The sequence below is a fragment of the Cornus florida genome, unplaced genomic scaffold (assembly GCF_030987335.1).
Source record: "Cornus florida cultivar Cherokee Brave unplaced genomic scaffold, ASM3098733v1 CherokeeBrave_3.0.0_Hap2_Chr11, whole genome shotgun sequence".
In the NCBI taxonomy this organism is placed as follows: domain Eukaryota; kingdom Viridiplantae; phylum Streptophyta; class Magnoliopsida; order Cornales; family Cornaceae; genus Cornus; species Cornus florida.
The window spans coordinates 36,812,356-36,839,900 of NW_026775581.1; the positions used below are offsets into that span (position 1 = coordinate 36,812,356).

The 27,545-nt window shown below is 35.8% G+C and overlaps 3 protein-coding genes across 4 annotated transcripts in view; 1 reads left to right on the plus strand and 2 right to left on the minus strand.

Moving 5' to 3' along the window:
- Positions 1–4,730: 4,730 nt before the first annotated feature.
- Positions 4,731–8,544, plus strand: LOC132285905 (purple acid phosphatase 17-like). Of its 2 annotated transcripts, XM_059788136.1 has the most exons (7): positions 4,731–5,166; positions 6,428–6,584; positions 6,723–6,830; positions 6,936–7,063; positions 7,627–7,755; positions 7,834–7,901; positions 7,980–8,544. In XM_059788136.1, exons 2-7 carry the CDS (start codon positions 6,428–6,430, stop codon positions 8,191–8,193), a joined length of 804 nt encoding a protein of 267 aa, XP_059644119.1. In that variant the 5' UTR covers positions 4,731–5,166; the 3' UTR covers positions 8,194–8,544. The 2 variants fall into 2 exon arrangements, with proteins under 2 accessions (XP_059644119.1, XP_059644120.1); XM_059788137.1 differs by lacking the exon at positions 4,731–5,166 and having other exon boundaries at positions 6,053–6,584.
- Positions 8,545–12,152: 3,608 nt separating this feature from the next.
- Positions 12,153–14,815, minus strand: LOC132287055 (UV-B-induced protein At3g17800, chloroplastic-like). Its single transcript, XM_059789530.1, has 3 exons — positions 14,470–14,815; positions 13,424–13,719; positions 12,153–13,184 (listed from the first exon to the last, which is right to left on the minus strand). The coding sequence occupies exons 1-3, from the start codon at positions 14,614–14,616 to the stop codon at positions 12,344–12,346; spliced, it is 1,284 nt and encodes a 427-aa protein (XP_059645513.1). The 5' UTR covers positions 14,617–14,815; the 3' UTR covers positions 12,153–12,343.
- A 5,221-nt stretch (positions 14,816–20,036) lies between these two features.
- LOC132285395 (extra-large guanine nucleotide-binding protein 3-like) overlaps positions 20,037–27,545 on the minus strand; it is a 38,226-nt gene continuing 30,717 nt past the window's right edge. Inside the window, exons 7-8 of the mRNA XM_059787572.1 lie at positions 21,244–21,416; positions 20,037–21,111 (exon numbers count right to left, since the gene is read on the minus strand). Coding sequence (XP_059643555.1) covers positions 20,529–21,111; positions 21,244–21,416 — 756 coding nt within the window. The 3' untranslated portion in view covers positions 20,037–20,528. The remainder of the gene's footprint in view (positions 21,112–21,243; positions 21,417–27,545) is intronic.

A 27,545-nucleotide genomic window follows, 5' to 3' on the forward strand; every position in this document is an offset into this window, starting at 1 on the left:
CTTTCTTTAAAGGGAGCCCACCAGAGTTTGCAAGGTCCACTGATGTGAAGATAACCCGTCAGTTAAAAAAATATATTGAGCGTCACATCCGTCAGGTGGAATGCACTGAAGTTCAGAAACAGATACTCGCATCATTTAAGCTGGTCGGGGATGCACTTCAATGATGGGAATCTATTACCACTACGGAAGAGCGATCTACATTAACTTATGCACAATTTCATGCTCGCTTTAATGACATTTGCAATCAAAGCAGCAAATAAAAAAGAGTTCCTCAATCTTTAGCAGGGGGATAGAACAGTTGTAGAGTATGAGCAAGACTTTACTAATTTATCTCTATTTGCGCCAAAAAAAGGTAGACACTAAGCAAAAAAAAAAAAAAAAAGGGATTGTGTTGTAAATGAATTGATGTGGCCCATTAAACAACACATTATGGGTAATCCAGTATATGCCAGTTACTCTTAGTTAGTTGACGCTGTTTTACGGCATTATCAAATACGGCATGGTTACAGGAAAGGTAGAGACAATAAGCGAGGTGACAGGGATCAAATGATCTAGACCTTTCAGAAGGGTAGTAGTAGTGGCACTAAGTAGAATGAAAGAGGGAGATTCTAGGGATAACAGCCTTGGAAGAAAAACAAGGGAGATAATGATGGTCAAAGAGATAGAGCTCCAGTTTATAGACAGCCGATAGGAACATTTCAGCCTGGACAAGGTCAGTATCAAGCGAACCAGCAGAGGAGACAATTTGGCCCTTTTAAAGGAAATTGTTATGTGTGTGGTGAACTGGGACACCCAGCCAAAAAGTGTCTAAAGAATACTCAGACACAACAGGGTCAGCAAGGACAGAGGCCACCAGCACCTTTATCAGCACCGCAAATTCCTCGGGTTCACCTCCGAACTTTCCAACTTTACTAGCACCACCGCCACGTCCGACACAACCCCCACAACAATTGCAATATGGCAGAGTTTATAATGTCATGCCATATGATGTACAACCTCCCCAGGCCATAAAGGGTATGTTTCCTATATATGGTAAGCCTGGTCGTATTCTTTTTGATACTGGTGCATCACATTCTTTTATGTCTAGATTATTTGTTGTTTCGTCCGGTATAGTAACTCGACCTTGTGACCAACCTCTCAACATTTCTACACCGTTGCGAGTTGGTACTATTTTACGCAAAAGTTGTGAACATGTCACTATAGATATTGGTAGACTTCGATTTCTAGCCACTCTATTAGTTTTGGATATGTTTTCATATGATGTGATACTTGAGATGGACTGGTTATCTCAGTATCATGCCCAAGTAAACTGTCATGATAAATTCATTATATTTATTATAATAGGACAAAAGATGTATCTCATTGCTATGCCTCGACTAGATGGCGGATTTAGTACTCATTTGTTCTACCTTGAGAAGGAGCCTCAAGGGGAGATTACAGTATCACTTGATAGTATTCCAGTCGTGCAAGAATTTCAGGATGTTTTTCAAGACATTCTTGGCCTGCCACCAAGTTGAGAGATAAACTTTGTCATTGATTTTAGCTCTTGGCACCACGCCTATTGCTAAAGCACTATATAGTATGGCACCAGTGGAAATGCGGCAACTAAAGGATAAGATTCAGCAACTTCTTAGTTAGGGGTTCATTTGTAGGAGTACTTCACCGTGGGGAGTACTCCATTTGTGAAGAAGAATGATGGATCTCTTCGTCTTTGTATTGATTACAGATAATTAAACAAGGTCACGATCCAGAATAAGTATTCGTTGCCAAGGATTGATGACCTGCTTGATCAGTTGAAGGGAGCCACTTACTTCTCAAAGATAGATTTGAGATCTGGATATCATCAACTTCGAGTCTGGGAGCAAGATGTCCTAAAGACAGCATTCCTCACTGGGTATGAATCGTATGAATTTTGAGTTATGCCTTTTGGGTTAACTAATGCTCCAGCAGTCTTTATGGACTTGATGAATAGAGTATTCAGATTATACCTAGATTAGTTCATCATTGTTTTCATCGATGACATCCTTATGTACTCTAAGTCAAAAAAGGACCATGCCAAACATTTACGCACAGTGTTGCAAACACTTCGAGAGCATCAGTTATATGTAAAATTTGAGAAGTGTGAATTTTGGCAGAGAGATGTCAAATTTCTAGGACATGTAGTGTCAGAAAAAGGATTAGTAGTAGATCCATCCAAAGTTTCAAATTTGGAGTGAGGACAACTTACCTCACCGATAGAGGTCCGTAGTTTTCTAGGATTAGCAGGATATTACCGTAGATTCATCCAAGGATTTATGGTTTGTATGGTTTAATGCTTCCAATTGACTATTCTATTCTATCCATATGTCTATGTATGCTAGAGTAGGATATTCATGTGCTTATCCCTAGATTTAGTGTTTTTGATGCATGTCTATGTGTATTGATGCTATAGATCTAGAGATTATCAAGATGATATGCTTAATGAATGCTATTTTGGTTTATTTGATGGTTTATGCCTATTCTTGATGGTTTGTGCCTCTCCCCTAGTCTAGATAGCTTTATTTTCATGCTAGTAGAGGTAGTGTAATGTTAGATGGGAAGACAATCTACTCTTGATGTTTGATGTTCCATGCTTGTGAGTCCAAATGGCATATTCCTCTAATATTGTGTTGTATGTGGATTGTGAGCTTAATGAAGGATTAATGACTTGTTTTGATCTATTGTGCTATCCCCATGTTGTCTAGACAATATATGCTCTATTGTTTAGATATATTGTGCTTTTCACATGATTTTTAGACAATACTTGCTTGATTTGTCATCCTTGCCAATTGAATCAACCTAATGCACACACACCCTTATCATATTGCAACACATCCATTACCCTCAATTGATCATTTGTTAGTAGTATAGAAAAGTATTGCTTGGTGGTAATCTCTACACCCTAAGACCTCTCTATCTCTTGTTTACTTCATATTATTTTATTTAGTTGAATTCAATTTAGCTTAATCAACCAACCAATCAATTGTGTGATCACTCGACCTACTAACCCTAATTACCATAGTTTCACAATTCGATACACCATCTAATCCCTTGGGACGATCCCTACTCGCCCTATCTATATTTTATATAGAGAAAGGTAGTAGTGGCTTTCTATAAATGTAAAACTTGGCCACCTCCTAAATTCACAACTCTTCAAGTTTGACTTGGTATCGCGACCCTTGTAAAGGACCGGTCAAAAACCATACACATTAATTTCTCATCATCAGCATCCACGGTCATCTGTTGTTAGGCATGGTAGATATGTTTTGTTGAATCGGTAGTACCATCGAAGGCTGTAAATATAATCATGCTGAACTGCTTCGGCTTTGGAGTTATAATGATTTCATCAACGACGATTATGTTAACTTATTGGCCACCTGCGTAGCCAAATCAGTGGGAGTTTTAAACTCCTTGATTTGCACACTAATTTTCTTTTGCATTTGGGTTCTCCAATCTGGTTGCCCCCTATTGGAATGTCCTGTAGGTGACTGCCTCGGTCTCGGTTTTAGATTGCCTTTCTGATAGACAAATGGTTGGACTCTGCGTGATCTTATCATGGTGGATTTAGGTGCCTTTGGCTTTCCGCTCGCTCAGCCCTCACCCGGAGTTCGACGTTCCCTTAGCTAAGGGCCTCAATATGTTGTTGGAGCTCTTCTCACATTTTTCTCATGATTTCTTCTTGTCGCTAGGATACTTTTGCTTCAGTCATATTCCAAGAATGGAGTTACATTTATTAAGTATTAAAAAAGTTTTTCTCCGACGGCGCCAAAATGTAAGTGCAAAAAACGTGAGAGTAAAAAATTCATGCCAACACCCTAAAATAAACAAAGGGAATTATATTATTACTTGAGCAAAAGGCCTCCGAGCTTAATAATTCTAATGTTTAATGCCCTTTTTTTTGGGTTTGAGCTTCGTCTATTTATGTAGTGATCATGTAATGTTCATAGTAAATTTCCCTCCTTGATCTACTCTTTTTCAATTTCATTCCATATTTGTTGCAGATAATCTGGCCTTCTCCTCTTCATCGTTTCCATTTTCGAATTTTAATTGTGGTTTGAACTACTGCGCCACATGTTGCTTGGTGGCATTGACATGCGTTTGGCTTCCATTGGTTGATGATTTATATAGGTGTCCAATTCTAGTTGGTTCAGATTTCTTTCCTCCACATATATAACGATGTGTAGAGGGCCAATGTATAGCCATGGGAATGGCAAATTCGTCAAGCGAATTTTGGTACCTATGATTTTTAAAATTTTAAAAGACTATTAAGGTCATTTTATATAGGGAAACAGAAAATTTGTCATAAAGTAAAAAATTTATGACTATTCCAGATATCAGGTTAATGAAAAAGGGGTCGTCGCATGAGGGGTACACGGTGTTATTAGCACTATTTCAACCGCTAAGTGTAATTAGACCAAACATTATAGCACGAGTGTAATTTACCCTATAATTTATTTAATATCTTTTTATTCATCTTTGAAGAAATTAATCTCCATTGGTCAGTGGCAACCTTAATAAAGTGTACCAGAAACACACATAATAATCACGTGGATCCATCCAGCTTGGGAACATCAATTTTGAGAGCACCGCCATATTCTATTAAAGATCCCATGGCATATTCGTTGGCATACACTGCTCCCCAAACGAACCACTTGTGGGTATATATATATATATATATATATATATATATATATATATACTCTATCGCATATATTTAGCCTCTCACCAGCAGCATCGGCCCATGACTCTACTCCAATCCAATCACAGTTGACGACAATCAACACTCTACAACTAAAACAAGTGAACCTAGAACACTTTAATTTCTAAGAGGTGGCTGGTTGCACACTGTTTCTCTCTCCATATATATGTGTGTGTATATATATATGTATGTGTGTCTCTGTGTGTTTTGCACTTTCAAAATCCCAACTCACCTCCACTGATTAGCCATGGCTGGTTCAGACAACAGAACAGTGGTGGTTAATTGTGTGGTTTTTGTTGGGTGTTTGTATTTGCTGGTGCTTTGTTTCTACAACCTCGGAGCTTCAGAGATTTGAACACCCTGCAAAAGGCGATGGCTCGCTTAGCTTTCTGGTTCTTGGGGATTGGGGACGAAGAGGTGCCTTCAACCAATCTCAAGTTGCTCTTCAGGTATCCAATTCAAGCCTATATGTACACAGTTCTAGTCTAATATATATATGTATATAGAGAGAGAGAACAATGCTGTGTTTTGAATTCAATAATGGTGTCTTCAACATCAGTAGATGAGAACCATTACATGTTTGTTGATATAGAAGTGTCTAGTGAAGAAGATCCATTATTGGTTTTTGAGATTAAAAAGGATACATTTGTTACTGAAACAATTTATAAGGAATTAAGTTCAAGATTGATACATTTTGATAATTCACTTTTTTTTTTTTTTTTTTGTCTCTCTTTGTTTTTTTTTGGCCGGAAAGAATAAATTTAATGAAGGTAGGGCTGCAACTCGAGCGAATTTGAGGTATAACTTAAGTACAACTTACCATATGAAATGTTAATCCCAAGCCCAACCCTAATCTTATTCTCAACCCTAACTACTTAACACGAGCCCAACCCATCATCCTATTTTTAAATTTGGTCTTGCAACTCGAATTTAGATTTCGTGTTAAAACTTTGGGTTAATTCTGATTACTCATGTAGCTAATCTTCACACCAAAAATTTAATATAATCTTGAATTAATTTTACATTAAATCACAAAAAAAGTTTAAAGACTTATTTGTAGATTTTTAATAAATTACAAACAAATTTTTAGAATATTAATTCTCATAAATGCTAACATACGGTAAATTAAGATTTAACAAAGGAAGCTGAAAAGAAAAATGGTAATTATAATTTAAATATTATATATAATGTATTTTAAAGTTAAAATATTTATGAAAATAATATTATAATTCGGGTTTGGATTTAGCTCAGGTTGCTAGCACTTCAATTCAAGTCCAACCCTAATTTAATTCGGATATTTTTCAATCCAAATTCAACTCTAATTGTAAAAATAATTACCCAAGCCCGCGAAAAATCAGATTGAGGTCGGATTAGGTTCGGGTTTTTCATCCCAAGTTGCACCCCTAAATGAAGGTAATGAATAGTCAGCTACTTCCTTTGATTTATTTTTTTATTTTTTTTTTTCTTAGGAGGGGGAAGGGGGTGACTGTTTTAGCTAGTGTGATAAAATTATAAAGAATTCGAAAACGTAGAGGAATTTTCAACCATCTACTTTCAATCTAGTATTTTAATTGTTAAGGAGAAAAAGTATATATTTATTATATAAAATTTAGGCATCATATTTTATTAATGAAAATTAAAGAAGTTGAACTAAATTATGAATATATTTTTCACCAAAATTAACAAACAGTATTCTGTTAATTCCTGCAGATGGGTAGGATCGGAAAGAAATTAGATATAGATTTTGTAGTTTCAACCGGTGACAATTTCTACGATAACGGCTTGACAGGCGAGTATGATACCGGATTCGAGGATTCATTCACCAAAGTCTATACAGCCAACAGCCTGCAAAAGCAGTGGTACAGCAGTGAGTTCCAACACCAGAACCATGAAGCAACAACATTTCTTCCAAGAGCCATAAAACACACACACACACACACACACACACACACACACACACATATATTTAGTCTTTTAATCCTATATAGATATGTCTCAAATGCAGTCTTGGGCAACCACGATTACAGGGGAAATGCAGAAGCACAACTGAGCCCAGTCCTTAGGAGAATCGATAGCCGATGGCTTTGCTTGAGATCTTTTCTTGTCAATGAAGGTGAATTGATATTACTACATTGTTTCATGAATTGGGTACCACATGTAAGACAATATATAGTAGATTGATTGTTCGATACAATTATAATTTTGAATTTTTTTTCAGAAATAGCTGAGTTGTTCTTTTTGGATACCACTCCTTTTGTGGAAATGTACTTTAGTGATGCTGAGAACCACACCTACGATTGGCGAGGCATTACCTCTAGGAGGACTTACACTGCACATCTATTGAAGGTAAATATATTGCTGATTCTCTTTCTTTTACCCAGAGTTGAATGATCAAATTGCGAACTTTATTGAAGTTGCACATCAATGAAGTTACTTCCCTTTCAGTTGCTGATAGAACATGCTTATTGTTCGTCACTTAAGTTTAGGGATGTCAACCAGGGCGGGTCTTGGACGGGGCAAACCTTTCTCAAACCCGTCCCACCAAGAAAAATATTTTTCCAAATCCTATCCGGGGCACCCCACATTGGAGTCAAGGCGGGTTCAGGGTGCCAGATGTACATATTTTTAAAGAAAAACAATTCAAACTTGAATAAATATTTAACAATCATAATAACAAAAACATTATTAAAATTTAAAATTATAAAGGGAAAATAAAAATTCTAGCTAATAAAAGAATATTTATTTATATATTAATTATTAATCGGGACTTTGCGGGTTTTAGGCTGTCTTTCCAAACCAGCCCCTTTCCTTATTAGGATATTTCCAAACCCATCCCATCGGGTTAAATTGACATCTCTATTTAAGTTCAATTCGACAAAGTTTCTTATTTATGCCAATCCTGTAACTAGGATATAGAATCGGCGCTGAGCCAATCAACAGCAAGATGGAAGATTGTTGTCGGTCATCATGCAATCCGAAGTGTTGGGCATCATGGTGACACTCAGGAACTTGTGAACCGGCTTCTTCCAACTCTTCAGGTAAACAAGAATTTTTCAAACACTCCGCATTAATAAGCAAAGTAATTCAAACTTTTGAACACTAGCTGAAAATTGCAGGCTTACAATGTCGACTTTTACATGAATGGGCACGACCATTGCCTAGAACAAATCAGCGACACCAAAAGGTACTTCAATAATCCTATTAGTGTTGTTAAAACCCGAAGAATTCGAACAGCTTGCACTAATTCATGTTGCTGTTGCAGCCCCATCCAGTTCATAACCAGTGGAGCAGGCTCGAAAGCGTGGAGAGGAGATGTTAAAGGATTGAACGAAGAAGGTCTGAAATTCCTCTACGATGGGCAAGGGTTTGTGTCTGTTCAGTTGACACAAACTGATTCTGTAATCGAGTTCTATGATGTTTTTGGCGAAGTATTGCACAGATGGAATGTGTCCAAGGAGCTTCACGTGGCTTCTTAGTGATTTAGTGCCGCCAATAGAGGATGATATGGTACCCCATTTGTGTTTTGGATCGATTAATTTGTCGGGAAAGAGAAAAAATGGAGAAGAGAGACATTGATTAATGCAACATTAGTGATTTGAAGAAGAAGAAGAAGAAGAAGAAGAAGAAGAAGACATTGATTGACGCAGAATTGGTATGTAAAGAAGAAGAATACATCTCATCAGTGAAGCACCAAAGTGCCAATTGCTTTTTGTTTGTCATTTCGAATGGAAGTGTGAACATATAGACATCTTTGTATTCTCTATATGTGAGCTTGTACAACCACATAGTGCCTATCTCATAGTCAAATGACAATTTTGCCCTTAAAATATGTTTCATCCAAGTCCACCAGGGTCAGGTCATCCCGAGGGATATGCATGTTTGAATCATTTCGGCCCTAAACAAATTTTAGTGACCTAAACTTGAGCTTTAAGTGCACATGATACATTTACCACCATTGTCATCAAAGGTCTACACGAGTCATTGAGTACTTGAATCTACTTTCTCAATCGAAGGTCCTAAATTGAAGTGGTCCACAAAGTGTAAAATGGTCCTGAACCATTTAATAACTTCTCTTAAGACGGTGAGAAGAGAGTGGAGTCTACCATGCATTTAGGCTAGGAAAATAATATTATAACTCGTCCCACCTAGGATCTTCTGTTGTACTGCTCGGGTCCCGTGCTTGCCAAAATGCTTGCGAGCTGAGACCAAGCTTGGCTTGACCGAGCTCACTTGAGGTCGAGCTGAGGCCGAATACTGTTTTGGTAGTGGCTAGCCCGGTTCCTCATGTCAAATCAGAATGAGATAATCTCGCAAACCTTCCAAGTGAGATCTTTTAGCAGGCGTTTGCCCCCGATCCTTCTAGAAATGATGTTATAGATGTTCTTCTCAGGATGGGCATTGTGTAGTTGGGTACTTGTGGGTGACTATCGGATCATATAACACAAGGCATAAACTGATGTTTGGAGTTAGTTGCAATCTAGTTTATTTGGATGGAAAACTGATGTTTGGAGTTAGTTGCAATCTAGTTTATTTGGATGGAAAACTGATGTTTGGAGTTAGTTGCAATCTAGTTTATTTGGATGGAAAGAAATAATCGAATTCAACAAAACTCATACAAGGACTTGCCTTCTATCCAAAGAAATATAGAACAATGCGTGAGATTTAGGCTTTTCTCTTCTTCAAAGGTTGATAAAATCTCTAATATCTCCCCTTTTCAGTGAACAATTAGTGTTTATATACATATATATATAATTACATTACTTACTAAAATAATAACAATACTATAGGAATTGATCAAAGAATAATGATAAATAATTTGAAAGTTGACATCATTCAACTATTACACGTGAGTGCATATATGACGTCATTAGATATAATGATGTCTTCATGACATCATTCTTAACTTACATAAATTTAGCTGAAAGTATATCATTTACTCTTATTCGTTTATGTTGATGAATAGAATAAAGTAAAACAGTACATAATTATAATTCAACGTGTATAATACAATTTTTTTTTTTCGCCAAACTATAACAATGCAGTCAATAGCATATACAACAAAGTAATATGTTGGCACTAATAAACAGAAACCATGACATGAAATACCGTATTTTGGAGCACCAAATCGGTTTGGTGCTCCCAAATGTAACATAATAATAGATAAACCTTGTGCCTCTCTCTCACATTGGCCAGTTCCCCCTAAAGATTATTGAGTGGACTCCGGAGGTTAGATAGGGATCCAGCCAAAGGGGAAGTGGGGATCAAATTGTGAAAGTGGGGTAAAGTCAATTCAGCCCCAACTTCCGAATCAATTAAGATTACTTAAATATTTTATCGGGGAAAAAAAAAAAAAATTACGTAATCTTAATTGATTATATATATATATATTTTCTTCGGTGTTTGGAAAAGATCTAAATTGAAATTAAAATCAAATTTATCGGGTGAGACGTGTAAAATAACTTGTTAAAAATGGGTGAATAAATTATTTTTGTTATATATATATTTTACGACAACCAATCACCAAAAAATAAAAAAAAAATTTCTGAAAAATATTTTACATCTAAACAAATAGAGTCCAAGTGTTAATCGAATTAACTATGTTTCATAATGCAATTTAAATATCACTTAAACAAAGTCTTAGGCTCCAACTATACAGATGAAACTGATTTAAACACAAACAATGCAGTAAAAACAGTAGCTAAGAACATACATGAGCAGATGCTGAGCATTACCCATGAAATGTAGCTTGCAGAAAATTGAAGAATTAAATAAAGATGAGAAAAAGACGCTTAAAATAAGTGCAGATTCAACCCTCACTCAATCAAAGAAATCATAAAACTTTAACCTCGTTTTACATCAAGGTGCCCATTTATATATGTGAGAAAACCCTACCAAAAAAAAAAAAACTTAAGCTCAGAAGCTTTCTAAGAACTTGTATGGCTTAACGTTGGGACTTAAGCTAACAATTCTAATCGTAGATTAACTAGTAGGATAGCAATCAGCCGCCCCCTCAACCTTACTCTGCTTGGGACTTCAACAATGCAAGATGGATTGGCACCTGCAATTCAATCTCTAACCACAAAAATCCCTTCACATAAGATGAACAACCGGGAAAGGTATGATAGAAAAAAGTAAGCGAATACTCTATATGATATATATGTATGAAGGTGGAAAGCTATACATATCAATATATAACAATGTCTAGCTAAGGACTTGAGCTCGTCTACCCTTGGCATAAGGTAATAATGGTGACAACGATGGCAACGGTGCAGAGAGGGATGCTTATATTTAGGAATATTTCAGGGAGAAAATAAATAGTAGAAGTATCATTGAACAAATCAAGTTTAGCTTATTGGTAATCTCACCCTAAATCTGGCTCTATAACTTTCTCAGACGAACCAACCCCTATTTATACACAAGTAAGATGCACCCACTATATTCAAATCCAGACTTGAGCACTCAACATCCAATTTGGGACGAACCAACCCCTATTTATACTACAATTAAGATGCACCCACCATATTCAAATCCGGACTTGAGCACTCAACCTCCATTTTGGGAGGTAGAGGAGACACCTCCACTCCAATTAAACCCTACTCAACCGTCCATTAAGGTTGCTGGTGGACCAAACCAAAGCAATTATCCACAAACCCGAGTTGAATTCTCATCTTAATAACAAATTTGATAAATTAAAAAGAAGAAAAGAAAAGAAAAGAAAAAAAAAAAAAAAAACTTAATCACTGCCCACATACCTGGGTCTACTACTTCCTGCAAACACAAGAAGCCCACTTCACTATCTTTCGACTCCTAAGGAATAATATTCTTAACAATACCAAAAAAATAAATAAATAAAATTACTAACCAAACAAAAAACCCCAATATTTAAACTAGACAAAATAAGTCATTTTAAGATCCATTGGCGTGTGCTATTGTTATTGACCTGTCTTCTCCTTCTGGTTGCTCTTGTATCAATAATAAGACTATTATTTATGTCATTACACTTGTTTTTATTCCGATTTAACTACAATTTGAGGTCCAATGCTTTTATCAGTTTTGATGCATTAAAACAACATTACGACCATCTTGGTAGGAATCTTATTCAATGTTTTAAGAGGTTACAGTGCCTAGTATTTCACCCAGTACTCACAGTCAGTCACAAAGGCCATGACAACACTAAGTAGCACCCTCTTGATAGTTTCTCCAGTAATATAAGCAATGAAAGAAGCATAAAATCGTCCTAATCTTGATAGTTTCTCCAGTAATATAAGTAATGAAAGCAGCATAAAATCGTCCTAAGCCAAATTATCCCTCGAACATTAGCACTTGAAGTTACTTATCCAAAAAAACATTAGCAATTGAAGATCAAATATGTGTAACAATGAGATTAAATAATTTAATTCCACTCAGCTAACCTACTATCTAATAGACAATCATATGTTAAATAAGCAAATCCAAATTTCAAACTATTTAAAATTCTTACATCAAATGAGAAATCCCATAACTATACACAGATCAATTAGTTCGCAATAACCTGGTAATTTCCTCTAAAATTACACTAGATTATAGCAATTAAGCCGGTCAGTCCATGATAAATTTTGCTTTGGCAGCGATGCAAGTGAAGAAAGCTCAATTCATGACAAAATGGTACCTTGAATCGACATAGCTCTCAACATCCCAGAGGAAAGAACCAAAAGTCACGGCCTCCAAAACAAGTCTTCTCAAACCACCAAAGCTAATCTTGATGAGTTCATCCTTTGAAGAATCAATGGTCCCTTCAGGTGTGATAACAATCTCAGGTCTACCAAACAATGCTTCTGTATGCTTCTCAATGATGCTAACAGCCTCTCTGGATCTTATGGTTGCATACCTCTGAAGTGTCTCCCCATCGAATGACATGACATAGGTTCTCAGCCGGGAGGCCTTTAACCCTTTTCCAAAACCTCCAGGGCTTACGCCGCCGGACCAGGATGATACTTCAGGATGGGGTAGAGCAGCACTGAATGAGTCCTTGCCACCATTACCACTGGGTCTCACCTCCTCCCCCAAAGCTTGCTGAACATTATTCTCTCCATCATCCAACCCCTGTGGAAGGATTTTCATTGTTTTTTCAAGCTGAAACCTCTGGTCAACTCGCTTGAGGAAGTACCCATACATCACTGATGCAGCATAAACCTGACCAACCCTAAGCTTGCTTATCTGAGCTACAGAGGTTGAATCACTCAAGCGATTGCCCAGAATGAGAGCCAAGTGATTCTGGATCATCTCATAGGCTTCAGGAGAGTGAAGCTGCTCAAGCTTGTCATCTTGGCTGGGCCAGGTGTCAACTCGGCCACGAGAGTCTGATGATGGGGGGATTATGGTGGGTATCAAAGAAACAGTAGCATCCATGAATTTCTGCACAACCAGCGCATACAATATCTCTTCTACAGCTTTTCTCCTTTCATTTTCTTTCACCTCTGCAATTCTCCTAATAATTTCAAAACCATCAAAAAAATCACTTTTCCAGTCAACAGTATAATTTCAATTCTAGTTGCAGAATTGCCGAAGGAATACAAGAAAAAATTTGAGACCTGTTTATTTACTATTAGTTCCGAATGGATGTAAAAGCTTCACATTTGTCAACGTTTAATCTACCTCAATTAAATCAGTAACCAAAATCAGGGTTAAGTAATTTATAATCAGCAAGTCCTTACATACAACACTAACCTGTACAGTACTAAGTCAGTGCCAGAAGAAGAGGGCTCTTCCTTGTGCTTCTCTGCATCACGGTCGGTTTGAAGCTGTTCAAGCTGCTGCTCCACTGCAGCTGGGACAAGATGCGGGTGGCTTATCAATATTTGAGCGAGAAACTGACCAACGGGAGACTCCATCTTTAGAGGAGCGATTGGAGCAGTTGGGCCCACTGAATCGGAAGAAGATGAGGCCCTAATTGCAGTGCATTTCCTACTCCCAACAGCTATTCTTCTATGCCCCAACTTTGAGTGTGAAATTAAAGGGTATTTCTGCCACCCACAATCGAAATGGAAAATCAAATATATACTATATTTTCAAGCACATTAACATCACATGGAAGTTGAAAGGTCACTAACCTTTAAAAACACTCATTAAGTTTCTAACACTTTAAAGTTTAAACCAGCTAATCTAATGTGTTCTTTGTTTGTATATATTTGGATTAATGTAAAAAAGACGTAGGTCCATCATTCACAGTTCAGAACAGGTACCTTCAAAGTTCTACTGACACATAAATGTAAATTAAATAGCATGCCACACCTTAAACAGACTAGACTAGTTAAGGTCAAGTCAAGTTCTACTTGAAATTAAACCAAATTCAACCCACCCAGTCCTAAATAAGATCATTTGTGGCTCAACTTGCAGTATTTAGTATAACATACCCTAATAATTTAATCACTCAACATTATAGCAAACCCTAACCAAAATTAAAGTCAAATTTGCAAATTAAATTCTAGACTAAGTTTTTTTTTCTGATAAACCAAAAATTCTGAACTGATTTACCAGTAAACATCACACATCACATATTCATATCCCCGTATTATCTGCCTGTTCACTGAGAAACTAAGGTGGAGTCAACAAACACGAAAGAAAAATTAAACCCATTATTTAAATTCACCCAAAAATGTAGACCCAACTTTTCTTTACATCAGAAAATAAAATTGCCCTTTTTCTTTTCTTGGCAACCAAACAAAGCCATAAATCTATGATTCGAACAATCAAACATTTTTTATGTAGCATACCTTGATCCAAGCGTTTGTAAACCGAGATTTGGGGCCGAAACGCACGAAATCGGATCCGTTGGACATCGAAACAGCCGATCGGACGACTGGATTCGAAGGTCCATGACAGATGCCGAAAGAGGACCGAAGAACTGTAGCTGTTTCCATCTTCAACACCACAAAAATCAGAAACCCTAAATCAACAAACCTACTCTATTTTTTAGATAAGAGCAGGTAGGTATAAAGATAAGCCCTCGTGAGACAGTTGTATATATACTATATACAATATTGTTTGTTATATGTACAATCAATATAGAGAGAGAGAAACGAAACAGTGGTCTCGCTCGATCTTGTTAAATTATTTGTGAGCGTTTGGAGATACAAAATAAATAGCCAAACATTAGAAAATATTTTTAAAATATTTGTGATAAACGTGGTTGACCTGGTATTAAAAAAAAAAAAAAAAGAAGGAAAAAAAACCCTGTTGTTGCCTTTAAATACAGAATTACCACTGAGGATTGAGAACACTGTAAATATAATATAATAAGTTAATTAAAGAGTAATATAAAATTTCATAAAATAAAAACAACAATATTCTATCTCTAAATTCCAAATTAGTTATTTCATTTGCTATACTTATCTTATTTATTTTAAATTTGCTATATTATTATGTTCACATCGTGCCATAAGATTGCAAATGAATTGAATCGAGTTTGAGTCTATTTCGACTTGGATCATTTGTTTTTTAGCTTAGTTTGGAATCGTGACGGGCTCGAAACTGGTTTACTAAATAAGTCTAAAAATTAAAGTTCAACTCAACATAATTACTTAACGAATGAGTCCGAACTATTGATAAACTTTTAAGCTCTTTTGCAACTCTTATCATATGATAATGGGTGACTTATTAAACTTGTTCAATGAAGATGGTCTCACTTATTAAAATTGTTCTCAACTAACTGATATAATGCATTTTAATTGGTCGGGCATACCGATACATCAAATACTTACTTCTATCGTACTCGTATTCGTATTCATATTTTCGTATCTATATTCGTGCGTTTGATAAAAATGAAGAAAATTAAACGAAAGAAAAATAATAAAAGATAAATGAGACATTCTTAAGAAATATGGTTGACTCATCCATCCTCTTTTCCTCCACACTAACAAATGAAAAAAATTTATTTATTTCTTCTTATTTTTTCTCCACCCATCGGCCTCTCTTCCAACCGACCGACTTAGAATAGAATAGGCATGCCCTCTTTATTTGATTGAAATTTGAAATAGCCAATGGGTTAATTTGGTAATTTGGATGATTGGGGGAGAAGATCTTTTTGTATTGAGTTTTCTCGGGATACCTCTAGAGGTGGGATCCACCAACTGAAAGCTTCCATTACATTTGTGGTGCTAAAGTGGTGGTGGCAACCGGTTTTGCTTTACTTTGTTTGGGCCTACGCGTTCCATTATGGCTGGTTTACACATTCCGTGGCATTTCGTTTTTTCGTTTTTTCTATTTTTTTTTTTTTTCCTTTTTATTGTGGCTGGTAAGCACATAGGCTGTATAATTTTGGTGCTTATTGCTCACCCTAAATAAATTTAATTTCTTGCCAATTTATTTGAACACAAATAATAGATATATTTTTATTTTTTTTGTAAATTACAATGACGTTCTGTAAAATTATACCAACACCTTATTAGAATTCATTGACCGACCTAACATGCGATAATGGTTTTGATTCAATGCCCTCCTACCCACAACTTACCTTAATTCAATTTTAATCAAAATAACAAAAAGAACACGAATCGAGAATGTCTATCTGTGCTGGAATGTGTGACATCATAAAAAATATTAAAATTAATTTTGTATAAAATGAGTTGATATTGGCCAACTTCACTTTTTCTCTCTTAAAATGAAATTAGAAAACTCCTGCACTAAATAATTTTGGCTTTTATATCTTTAAGAGTAATATTATTATGCACAGAATTCTCTCTTTATTAGACGTGAATTGAAACAGTTTTATTTTCGACATGAGCTCTCTTTTTAGTACCATAATTATCTTTATCTTAGAAAATTAAGACTTGTGCATATATATTTTTTTAACCATTTTGAATTTACTTATGTTTTATCTCACTCATGTTCCATCACTCTCTCAGGCTCAGTGGGCTTTTTTAGGAATCATTGAAATTTGACAACAAACTAAATTTGTGATTTTTATTTTGATGTTTCAGTGGCTTTTTAAAAAATAATAGAATTGTGTTGATTCCATAGCAATCCTGAAACATCAAAATAAAAATCACAAATTTAGTTTGTTGTCAAATTTCAATGATTCCTAAAAAAGCCCACTGAGCCTGAGAGAGTGATGGAACATGAGTGAGATAAAAAAAAAAAACTCAACGAACCCGGGTAGACTTTTGAATTTTTGCCAAAAATATTCCCACCAACCAAATCAACGATAGTTTTATGCCATTTGAATTTAGTTAAAAGATTTTTTTTATTTTTTATTTTTTAATAATATTATATGAATTTATATTTTCTATTACATGCATCACCATTTTCCTACTTTTAATAAAGAAAAATATTAAAATTAAATATTAAAAAGTAAATTTATAGGTTTGAGTGCAACTACATACTATTACTTTAACATATGTCTAGCATAGTTAAATCTTGTAACATCATTTTCTTTCTTTCTTTCTTTCTTTCTTTCTTTTTTTTTTTCCTTTTTTTTTTTTTTTTTTTTATCAAAAGTTCATCTCATATATTTATACACATATATATGTACATATTATATAATATAAAAAATATTATAATGTTATATATAATGCGAAGTATATAAAATGAGTAATCAAAAAAGATATGAACTTATATGTAGTTGCAAATATAACTATACATTTTACTTTTTAAAAATTTCTTTTATATTTTTTTAATTAAAAATATGATGATGCATGTAAAAAAAATATAAGTTCAAATATTATTATTTGACAAAGGAAAATATATATATATTTTAACATATTAGGGTACCCAGCATCCACAACATAATATTTACCTGTTAAAAAAATTCATTTAACAAAATAATATATTTAAATAAATAAATTTTATTTTCAGAATATCAATATGAACCATTTGGTGGTTTCAGAAAGTTTATTTATGGCCAATGAATGGCTTCATTACACATATAAGAATCATGAACTGCCAAACAAATGTGAATCGCATGGCAAATGAATAAGAAATCATGACATTTTGTGTGTAATCTCCTTTACGTCCCCGCAATGCAAGTTGTTTGTCTATTGAAATGATTTCATCAATTGCACTAATACAATCCTAAACATAAATTAATATATGTTAGTGAAAATAAGCATAATCATGAAATAACTTTTAAAATAAAAATCAATTACCCAAAAATGGGGTCGATAATTCTGATGATTGTGTATGTGACTAGAGATATTATCAAAAGAAGAAATAACAATAATGGAGAAGGAGAATTTTAAAAATGCTTTCAAGATTTTGTTAAAACGTGTTTAAATCGCTCTTGCAACATTATATTTCTTTGATTATGATCAAGTATCATAAAAAAATATATATGATAATTTGTTCCTCAACAGCAAGTTTACAATTATCTTTCAATAAATCTCTCTGTTTAAACAAAATAAAATCATTTAAACACATACTTTTCCATTCGAAATAATTCATGACAACGTGTCAAACGTTGATTTAATATGTCCATTACACATTTGTGTCTATGAGGAATTGTTTTGGTTTAGATAACTACGGAGAATCAGTCCAAAGAGCTTGAGTACTAAAAGGAAATAATATAGAGGTAAAAAGAGTTTGCACCACGGAAGATCAATTTTTTTTTTTTTCATTTTTTCTTTTCATCAACAAGTCAATGGCCTAGTGGATTTGGTAAAAAGAGTTTGTACCACGAAAGATCAAATTCATGTAACTTTAAATTTGGTTAAGTAGTCAGACGTGGAGTAAAGGGCTCGTTGAGGATCTAACCTCACTTTAAGTTACAAATTCATATCTTACAGCTTTTTTCCTTTAAAAGAGGCCCATTTGATGGATCAACATGAATTTGAGATGAGCCAATAATCGTTCAGACAAAGGGAATAAATTTGACGATAATCAAATGAATTTTAATGAAATCTTCAAAATAAAATATCAAATGATCAAGTAGAGAGAGAAAGAGAAACAAACCAACCCCAAAATAAAATATCAGAGACCAAGTAAAGAAAGAAAGACGAAATAAACCAGACCCACCTTGTCTATTAAAATAACTTATACCGTATTTTGAAAATAATGTCTAAAGTTTTTATATATATGGATTACAACTTAAAAAGGTGGTGAAAATTTAGTTATTCACTTTTTTTAATTGACGTGGGGCTTTCATAGCCACTTATTTCGCACCGGAGGGAACTGGTCACTGTGAGATAGGAGAGGATTTTGCACCCCCATTTGATCTGTATTAATAATTGATAATTTCGTGAAGAGACTGTGATTAGCACATAGATGAGAAATTATTCCTTCCAATCATTGTAACGATGACGTGGTGCAATGAATAGCTACCAATACTCCACTAAAATACATATATCAGTTTTTTGGTTTTTTTGTAAGTCCACTTTAATTTGGTAGAGTATTTGTAACCGTTCGTTACACTACGTTATCGTTGCAATAACTGCAAAGAATGATTTCTCCACATCCATTCTAGTGATGGCATCATTGTTTAGTGATTGAGATAGAAACTGTTTTGTAAATTGGACTAGTTTGAATTAGATTTAGCTATTGGGTACCACAGAGTTGATCAGAGCAAGAAAATCTTCTCTTTGGTTGGCAATTCCTTCTTCTACTCATTCTATCATTTGGAGAAATATTAAGTTGGGGGTAGGGATAGAATGGTCAGAAACAGGACTAAAAATTGGAAGTAGTCCGTCCATTAAGTTATTTGGGGATCCATGGTTTCAAGGATTTTTTTTTTTTTTTTCTCAAAGGTACCCCCACAGAATTCTGTGGTAGCTTCCTTTTGACAAAAAAACATAAATCTTTAAATGAACTCCGACCATGTTCCGCAGCATGGATTTGAAAAAAATACAACTCAAAAAAGTTAAAATTTTTTTTTTTTAATTTCATTAATTCCAATTTCAAAATTTCAATTCTATACACCGTCCTCATCGTCAATCAGAATTGTAACTAATATTTTCTTTAATTTCATTAATTCCAATTTCAAGATTTCAACTCTATACAGTTGAACACAGACCTCATTGTCAATGAATGCCAGAATTGCAATTACTTAAAGGTTGCGTTCACTTCCGGTTTTATGCCAGAATTTGAGTGTTGCTTTGCTGTTTTTTCTTTGTCCTTTATTGCTGTATCTTTTGGAATGGCATACCCACCAATTCATTAAAATAATAATAAATAAATAAAAGAGAAAAAAAACCCTTGAGGCTAGCTGATTTTATTATTGCATAACTTCGACCTAGAATTCTTAAAATTATAACTATGCAATCAAAGGATATTTTGTAAATAAAGATATATTATTCAAAGGTATCCAAAGAATATTGAATGTGTTGAGGAAAGCAATTCTCACCACCTGAAATTCAATTCACAACCAAATTTCTAATATATGTCAATTGGAGTACGACAGGTAGAATTCTGCCCACCTTTTTACATCAAACCTTGTAAGAAAATGGGACTAAAAAATGCAGGCGCTCTCTTTCTTTATGCTGAAGAAAATAGTGACAAATGTACAAGTCAAGAATTAGCCACAAACACACACATCTACCAAATAAAACTTGAGCTAATCTATTAATCACATCCATGCCAGTGTCAGATCCCACCAAAGAGTGTAGCCCAATGGTATCTACTTTAGCTCCCATAAGGGAAAAGCGGGTACGAGAGTTACTTTCCGAGGAAACAAAAAAAAAAAATCCCAGATTAAACCAAAACCAGACACTGCACTTAATTCTTCTCTCTTGATTGCATCAATATAGCATAAACCCACCCACGCCTTTCCGGCTGTAAAAGAATCCAAAGGCCTAACTGATGCCTTCAATTTCGCATTACATAAAAAACAATAGCTTCTGCGGTTTCATTCCTGCCTAATATAAGGCGAGGAACTCAATTCGGTACTGTAGAATGAATCATCCCCATTGATTCCATACATATTTTCATCCTTCTCTTCATCCCACTTGAGGACCTCCCTAACATACTTAAATGCCTCATCGACCGATGTTCGCTCCCGAGCTCTGGTCGGCCACACATACAGCTTCCTGCCACTGATGGAAGCATAGAGCTCTTTGAACTTTATAGCCACATAATAATACGCTTGGTGTGCCAGGGATTGATTACTGTTATGAGGCCTCACAGGACTGAAGTCCCTGAACCACTCGCATACTGTTAAGGGAACCTGGTTGATTTTGTCCTCAAAGGCGTCATATTTGTTGAGGAGAAGCATAAAAGGGGTGTCCCGAAAACAAGGATGTCCCACCACATTCTCAAACAAATCCCTGCTAGCCAGCATTTTATTTTGAAGAGGACCTGTGTTATGGTCAAACACCTGGTCATAGTCGCTCAAGGCAACACAGTATATTATTGCCCTCACATCTTCGAACATTTCTAGCCATTTGCAGCCATCGTGCAATCCCTTTGAATTTATGCGAATTAATTGGTACCTGAGACATCAGGAAAAAGAACATCAAGAAGAAACACTTCGCTACAGCAGCAGCAACAAGGGGGAAAATGAATTAAAAACGAAAAAAAAAAAAAAAAAGAATATACACAAGAACTGCATCTTAAAATTTTACTTGGCCAAAGGAGGTTGTTGGCATTCCAAGTTTTCATTGTATATCTCGGACATGGGACTGTGATCATCAAATGAGAATTCAATGAAGGCAAGTCCATTGCCAGGAGTGACTCCTTCAGCGTATAGAATGTCTTTCTCTGAAGGTTCATACTCATTGCTTGATATCTCAATAGCCTGCAGGAGATTATACTTGTATCGATCAAGATAACTTTCTGAGACTTGGATAAGTAGTCTTGGACAAAAAGAAAAGCTTTACATATTAAGGATGCTCAACCTTCAGAAACTTAAGGCAAGAGAAATTGCATAATACGCAGAAGCATACAATAATGCGATAATTACAAAATAAAATAAAATAAGGAAGAAGAAGAAAACATATAACATAAAAAACACTCCAGCATTCACGGAGGACAGGTGCCAACTCATTGAAGAACCTTCCTACAAATCAGATTCAAGTATGATCGTGTTTTTCAGATCCATTCCATGTACAAAACAAGATAAACAACTTGCTGCTTTTGTTCCATGGTTCATTCTAAGCTAAATACACAAGCTCCAAAAGGAAAGGAGCGTAATCAAGCATACATATGCAGAAACACTATATTATATATGAAACTATACTATTTTACAAATATAAAATATGAGCGAGCATCTGTTTGTAAGAACTAAATCCCGATACTGCTAAATCTGTTCAATCACTTGGATCAAAGATTTTTAGCTGATCCAGCATTCTGAGTAAATAAACCGCATCAATTCATGATCCATTGACATCCCTTTCTAAAACCACTAATGTAATGCAAATAATGTGGGCAACTGACTTCACCATAAAATTGTGGAAGGTCATGGAAGATGCCTCTCCGCATTGTAATGGGATGGCATTGTATATAAAGTTGCGTACAACTGACCCTCCCCAGACCCCGCAATGGAGCCTTGTGCACTTGGTTTGCCCTTTACAATGTCTATAAAGCTGAAAAAGGACAGTTTCCTTAAACTAACAGCATAAGTCAAACAGAGAACAAACTCTATTCTGTCTAATGCAACTAGCAAATCTTATGCATTACCATGTGTCGCCTTCCTTAAATCCAAAGTAAAAAAGGCAACCATATGTTAAGGGCCCGCTTGGCATGCGATATGTTTTAGGTATTATGTTTTTGGTCAATAACAAAACAACCGTTTTGTTATAGGAGTGTTTTGGGTAGAAATCGGAACCATGTTTGGTAACGAAAATTTGTTTTGGGAAATTCGGAAATTTGCTTAGTTCCTCCACACAAAATCACCAATTTGGCGATATGGGTTTGGACCAAAAAATCTGGTATGTTATGAACTGTTCCAAACCAATATGAGCCGTTCCAAACATGATATGGGCCCTAAGGATTTCAAAGCCCATCATCCTCACATGCCAAAAAATCATTGATGTGGACGAAGTGGAATTAGTATGGTAAGGATTCAGGATTGTCATGGTTAGCATTTTTTTTTTTTTTTGACTTCTTTTCTTCTAACACCAGTTGTGGTATCTCCTGCTGCTCCCTTGGAAAAGGTGAATAATTCAAGTCCTTGTTGAGAGACATGAGAGTTTCCATGGATAAGGAGACAGTAACCCTCCATTGTGTAACCTACGGTATTGGACAATCATTTTTTAAATTTTAAAAAAAGAAATGAAAAAGATAGAAAGAAAAAGAAAATAGTATTTCATTACTTTTACCAAGAGAAATAGAAAAAAGAAATATGAGAACTAATAACAAAAAAACAACATGCAAACGACACTCAACAAGTCCATTTAACAGGATAAATAACATAATAGAATACAATAGCCAACCTAATAATCCTGCAAACTAAGATATCATTAAATTTAAATTGACAAAAGACCCACTGAAAAACTGATTCAAGAAACCATGAACCTAAAGGCTTTTTCGTGAAAATATAGAGAAAATGGAGAAATGAAATTAGGCATGGTTTTCAGATCATGTGAGAATGGGCAGCCGTACATGGTCAACACAACTGCTATTACCTGCTGTTTTGATTGGTTCATAAATTGAAGCATGCATCTAAAAGTGTGGTGAATAGGCCTACTAGATCATTTGATTGATTTAGACTTGAACAATTACCAAGTTCAGATAAAGTTGTGCTTATCAACCAACCATGCAATGGAAAATAAAAATAAAGAGCAAATCCCAAATAATTTTTATAGAAAATCCCAAAAGGGCAAAAAGAGCACCTATTGCAGGGCAAAAAAATTCACTATCTGAAGAACAAGTTGAAACAGCACTCCGACTCGGCCTTACACCCAGAATATTATTTTAAAGAAAATCCTAAGGGGAAAAAAGGGACCTAATGCAGGGCAAAAAAATCCACTATCTGAAGAACAAGTTACAACTCACTCTAACTTGGTCTTACACCCAGAATGCTTGCCAAGGCTCAGTTATTGACTGCCTCAAACTTGCACCCTTTTTACCACTCGGTGCCCTTCAAGCCTAGTTCCAAGTGCCACGACATATGTTATTCTGTCAACAATATCGTAACACTTACAAGGAAGTTCCATGATTCAAGTGAAGATAAAGATGGAAGTTCACAAAAGATCAAGATGAAATTCTTCATGTTTTAGATTACACTTGGTTAAGGTAAGTGAAACCTTAGAGCACTTGGGTTTTAGGGGGCACATTCCAGATATGGATATTCCTAGAATTTTAGGTATTTTTTAACTCAAAATGATTGACAAAAAAGTTTTGACTTGTTAGAAATTAAAAAGAATTCGAAGTCGAAATTAGGAAAAGTTAGTAAATTACTAAAGGTACTGGACGAGTTCTACGACTACAACTTCCTCGAGAAACATTTCCAACGATACTAGTGGCAGCAAGTTTTCCACCGGTACATTACTCAAAGTTCCACTGGTACAACCTGGACAGAAATGTACAGATACAACTTGTTCTGGAAGGCGGACTGCAAATTTTCCTAATTTGGGTCAAACTTCACAAGTATAGCAGAACTTGGAGACAAACGCGACACAGTATAAAATATTTATGAATATATGGTTTATAGAGAAGAGAGAAATCTTTCAAAAAATCTAGTCTTTATGTCCTTGAGTGAGAGAACAGAATCAAAGACGCTTATTCAATTTTATCATATATTACTACTGTTTTAAATTATCGTATATTTAGGAATTTAGATTTTCCACCATAATCCTACCGTCTCACGTGTTAACTTCGTCTAAAGCATGAAACTGTGTCCGAAGCATCATTGAAGATTGCTATATCAATTGCCAATCCTTTTTCATAAATCGAATATTCTACTTGTTTGCTTTGATTGTTAATTCAGCAAGTGTGTTTTCAGTAGATCACTAGTGAAGAAACGTGAACTGCCGAGGAGGTAATTGTATTAACTTGGATAGCAGCAGCCAGCAGGCTGATTGTGACGTCCCGCATTGGCTTGGAGAGAGGTTGTTGGCACTTATATGTGTGGATGGCACTTATATGCATGGATACCCCTTAACTGTGTAGATGCATTTTGAAAACCGTGAACACGGAGACTGTGCAAAGCAGACAGTATCTACACCAGGCTGGGCGGGTTGTGATGAATGGTATCTACACCAGGCTGGGCGGGTTGTGATGAATGGTATCAGTTGAATGTAAAAGGCTCTTGTAAGCCACAAATTCTCATTAGCCATGCTCCTAATTTATATTACAAACTGAATATGCCTCTAATAGGCACGTGATGAAAATAATATCATATAAAATCAAATTAAGATCAGATCAAATCCAATCCCTAAAGATACTCTCAATACAGATCAAATCCCTATATTTTCTCCCAATACTACCTCTCAAGTTGGAGCGAAAATATCAACTAAGCCCCAGCTTGCCAATACCAGAGCGAAGAGCAGATTGTCCTACTGACTTTGTGAACATATCGGCAGGCTGATTAGTAGAAGAATTGAAGGAAGTATGGATAACTCCATATCGCACTTCCTCCCTGAGAAAGTGAATATCAACCTCAATATGCTTTGTCCTTTTATGAAGAACTGAGTCAAATGTGAAGAAAAATAGCAGACCAGTTATCACAGAAGAGAGTTGATGAACTAAATACAGGGAATCCTAGCTCAGTCAATAGGGAACAAAGCCAGAGGATCTCACATGTGCCCTAAGCCATGGCACGGTACTCTGCCTTTGCAGAAGAACGAGATGCAACGCTTTATTTCTTACTTTTCTAAGAAATTAAATTGCCCCCGTGAAAAGTACAAAAACCTGAAGTAGAGTGACGGTCAGAGATCTAGTATAATCAACATCGGTGCAGCACGAGATAAGAGGTTGTGGTATCGATTTGTAGAATAGACCAACTCCTGGGCAGGACTTAAGGTATCGAAGAATTCAGTATACTGCATCTAAGTGTGAGGTCCGAGGAGAATGTATGAACTGGCTCACAACACTAACCGCACATGTGAGATCAAGTCTAGTGTTTGTTAGATAAATTAAGCGGCTAACAAGGTGCTGATAAGCAGACGGATCTGGAAGAAGGTCTCCAGACTCGGTATAAAGCCGATGCGTCGAATAAATAGGAGAGGAAGCACGACGACACTCGAGCATACTAAGAGATCTAATGCACACATCCGCTGAGAGAGCGAAATGCCATGCCTAGAGCATGCAACCTCAATACCAAGAACAAAATGAAGAGGACCTAAGTCTTTAACCTCAAAAGCATACCCAAGGTCTATTTTTACCTTGTTAATGAAAAATGCATCATTTCCTGTGATGATTATGTCGTCAACATATACTAAGATAATGGCACAATGATTTTCTGGACTATGACGAAAGAAGCATGCGTGATCAGAGAGACAACAAGTGAAACCCATAGAAATAACTACAACACTAAATCGGTGAAACCATGCCCGAGGTGACTGCTTCAGTCCATATAAGGATTTTAAAAGGCGACGTACTTTCCCAAAATACTCTCCCTGAAGCCGAAAACCAGGATCCATATAAATTTCTTATGTCAAGTCCCCATGAAGAAAGGCATTCTTCACATCTAATTGGTGAAGAGGCCAAGAGTAGCAAGCCACTAAGGAAATAAGAAAGGGTTTGGCGACTGGAGCAAAAGTAGCATTAAAGTCCTTCCCCAGAGTTTGGGTAAAGGCCTTCGCGACCAGCCTAGCTTTATAGCGATCAACAATACCATCTGATTTATATTTGACTGTAAATACCCATTTATAGCCAACAGTCCTCTCTCCTTGTGGTAAAGTAACAAGCTCTACTGTCTTATTTTTCTACAAGGCATCCAACTCAACAGCTATGGTTGCTGTCCAATGTTGGTGTTGCAAAGCCTCATATACAGTTCGAGGGATGGAAATAGCCAAGGTGGCAGCAAGGTAGACCCCGTAATTATGTGAAAGTCCCTGATAAGAAACAAATTGGGTAATAGGATGATTAGTCACACAAGTGTTTTTACCTTTGCGGAGAGCAATAGGTAAATCAGAATCAAAAGTAGGTGATGCAGGATCTACAGTAAAAGTAAGCAAGGTAGGATCTGAAGTAAAATTGGGAATAGCAGGGTTAGGATTACCTGTACCACAAAAGGACAGTGGTAGGGTAGCTAAGGGGGATCTCGTGGGCGACGAGTGTATACGCGAAGCTTGGGCTGAGCCACAGGAGGAGATGTTGAGGATAGAACTGGTGCATGCTGAGCCAGGGGTGAGAAAGTCACTGATGGAAGAAGAAGACGGAACTTGCAAAAAAGATGTGCCAAAGAAGGGAACATCTTCGAAAAAAGTGACATCAAGAGAATGATATATCCGACTAGTACTAGGGTCATAACAACGGTACCCTTTTGACATAGTTGAATAACCCAGAAAAACGCAACGAATAGCTTTATCATCAAGCTTTGTACATGTAGGACGTCGGTTTGAACAAAACATGTACATCCAAAAACACGAGGAGTAATAGAGAAAAGGGTGTTGTCTGGTTGCAAAATATGTAATGAAACCTTACCCCTTAAAGTTCGACTAGGGGTTCGATTAATAAAAAAAGCTATAGTGAGAACTGCCTTATTCCAATAAGATTGAGGAACCTGCATACCCCGTAAAAGACACCTAACAACACTCATGAGATGACAGTTTTTATGTTCAGCCACTCCATTCTGTTCCAGTGTATCAGGGCATGTCAACTGATGAATAATCCCTAATTGATTAAGATGAGACCGAAAATCATTAGAGAGTCATTCCCTACCATTATCTGACCGGATGGTTTTAACAATAGTATTAAACTGGGTTTTAATCAATAAACCCAAGTACAATGAGAGTAATCATCAATAAACGTCACATAATGT

What these genes read in the sequence shown, in the direction of transcription:
- LOC132285905 (XM_059788136.1), top strand. Translation starts at nt 6,428, where the DNA reads ATGGGTAGGATCGGAAAGAAATTAGATATAGATTTTGTAGTTTCAACC. An exon ending in ACACTGCACATCTATTGAAG is followed by an intron (nt 7,064 to 7,626) that starts GTAAATATATTG and finishes TCCTGTAACTAG; the next exon opens with GATATAGAATCGGCGCTGAG. An exon ending in GGCTTCTTCCAACTCTTCAG is followed by an intron (nt 7,756 to 7,833) that starts GTAAACAAGAAT and finishes TGAAAATTGCAG; the next exon opens with GCTTACAATGTCGACTTTTA.
- LOC132287055 (XM_059789530.1), bottom strand. Translation starts at nt 14,616, where the DNA reads ATGGAAACAGCTACAGTTCTTCGGTCCTCTTTCGGCATCTGTCATGGA. An exon ending in TTACAAACGCTTGGATCAAG is followed by an intron (nt 13,720 to 14,469) that starts GTATGCTACATA and finishes TGTGGGTGGCAG; the next exon opens with AAATACCCTTTAATTTCACA. An exon ending in ACTGACTTAGTACTGTACAG is followed by an intron (nt 13,185 to 13,423) that starts GTTAGTGTTGTA and finishes TGAAATTATTAG; the next exon opens with GAGAATTGCAGAGGTGAAAG.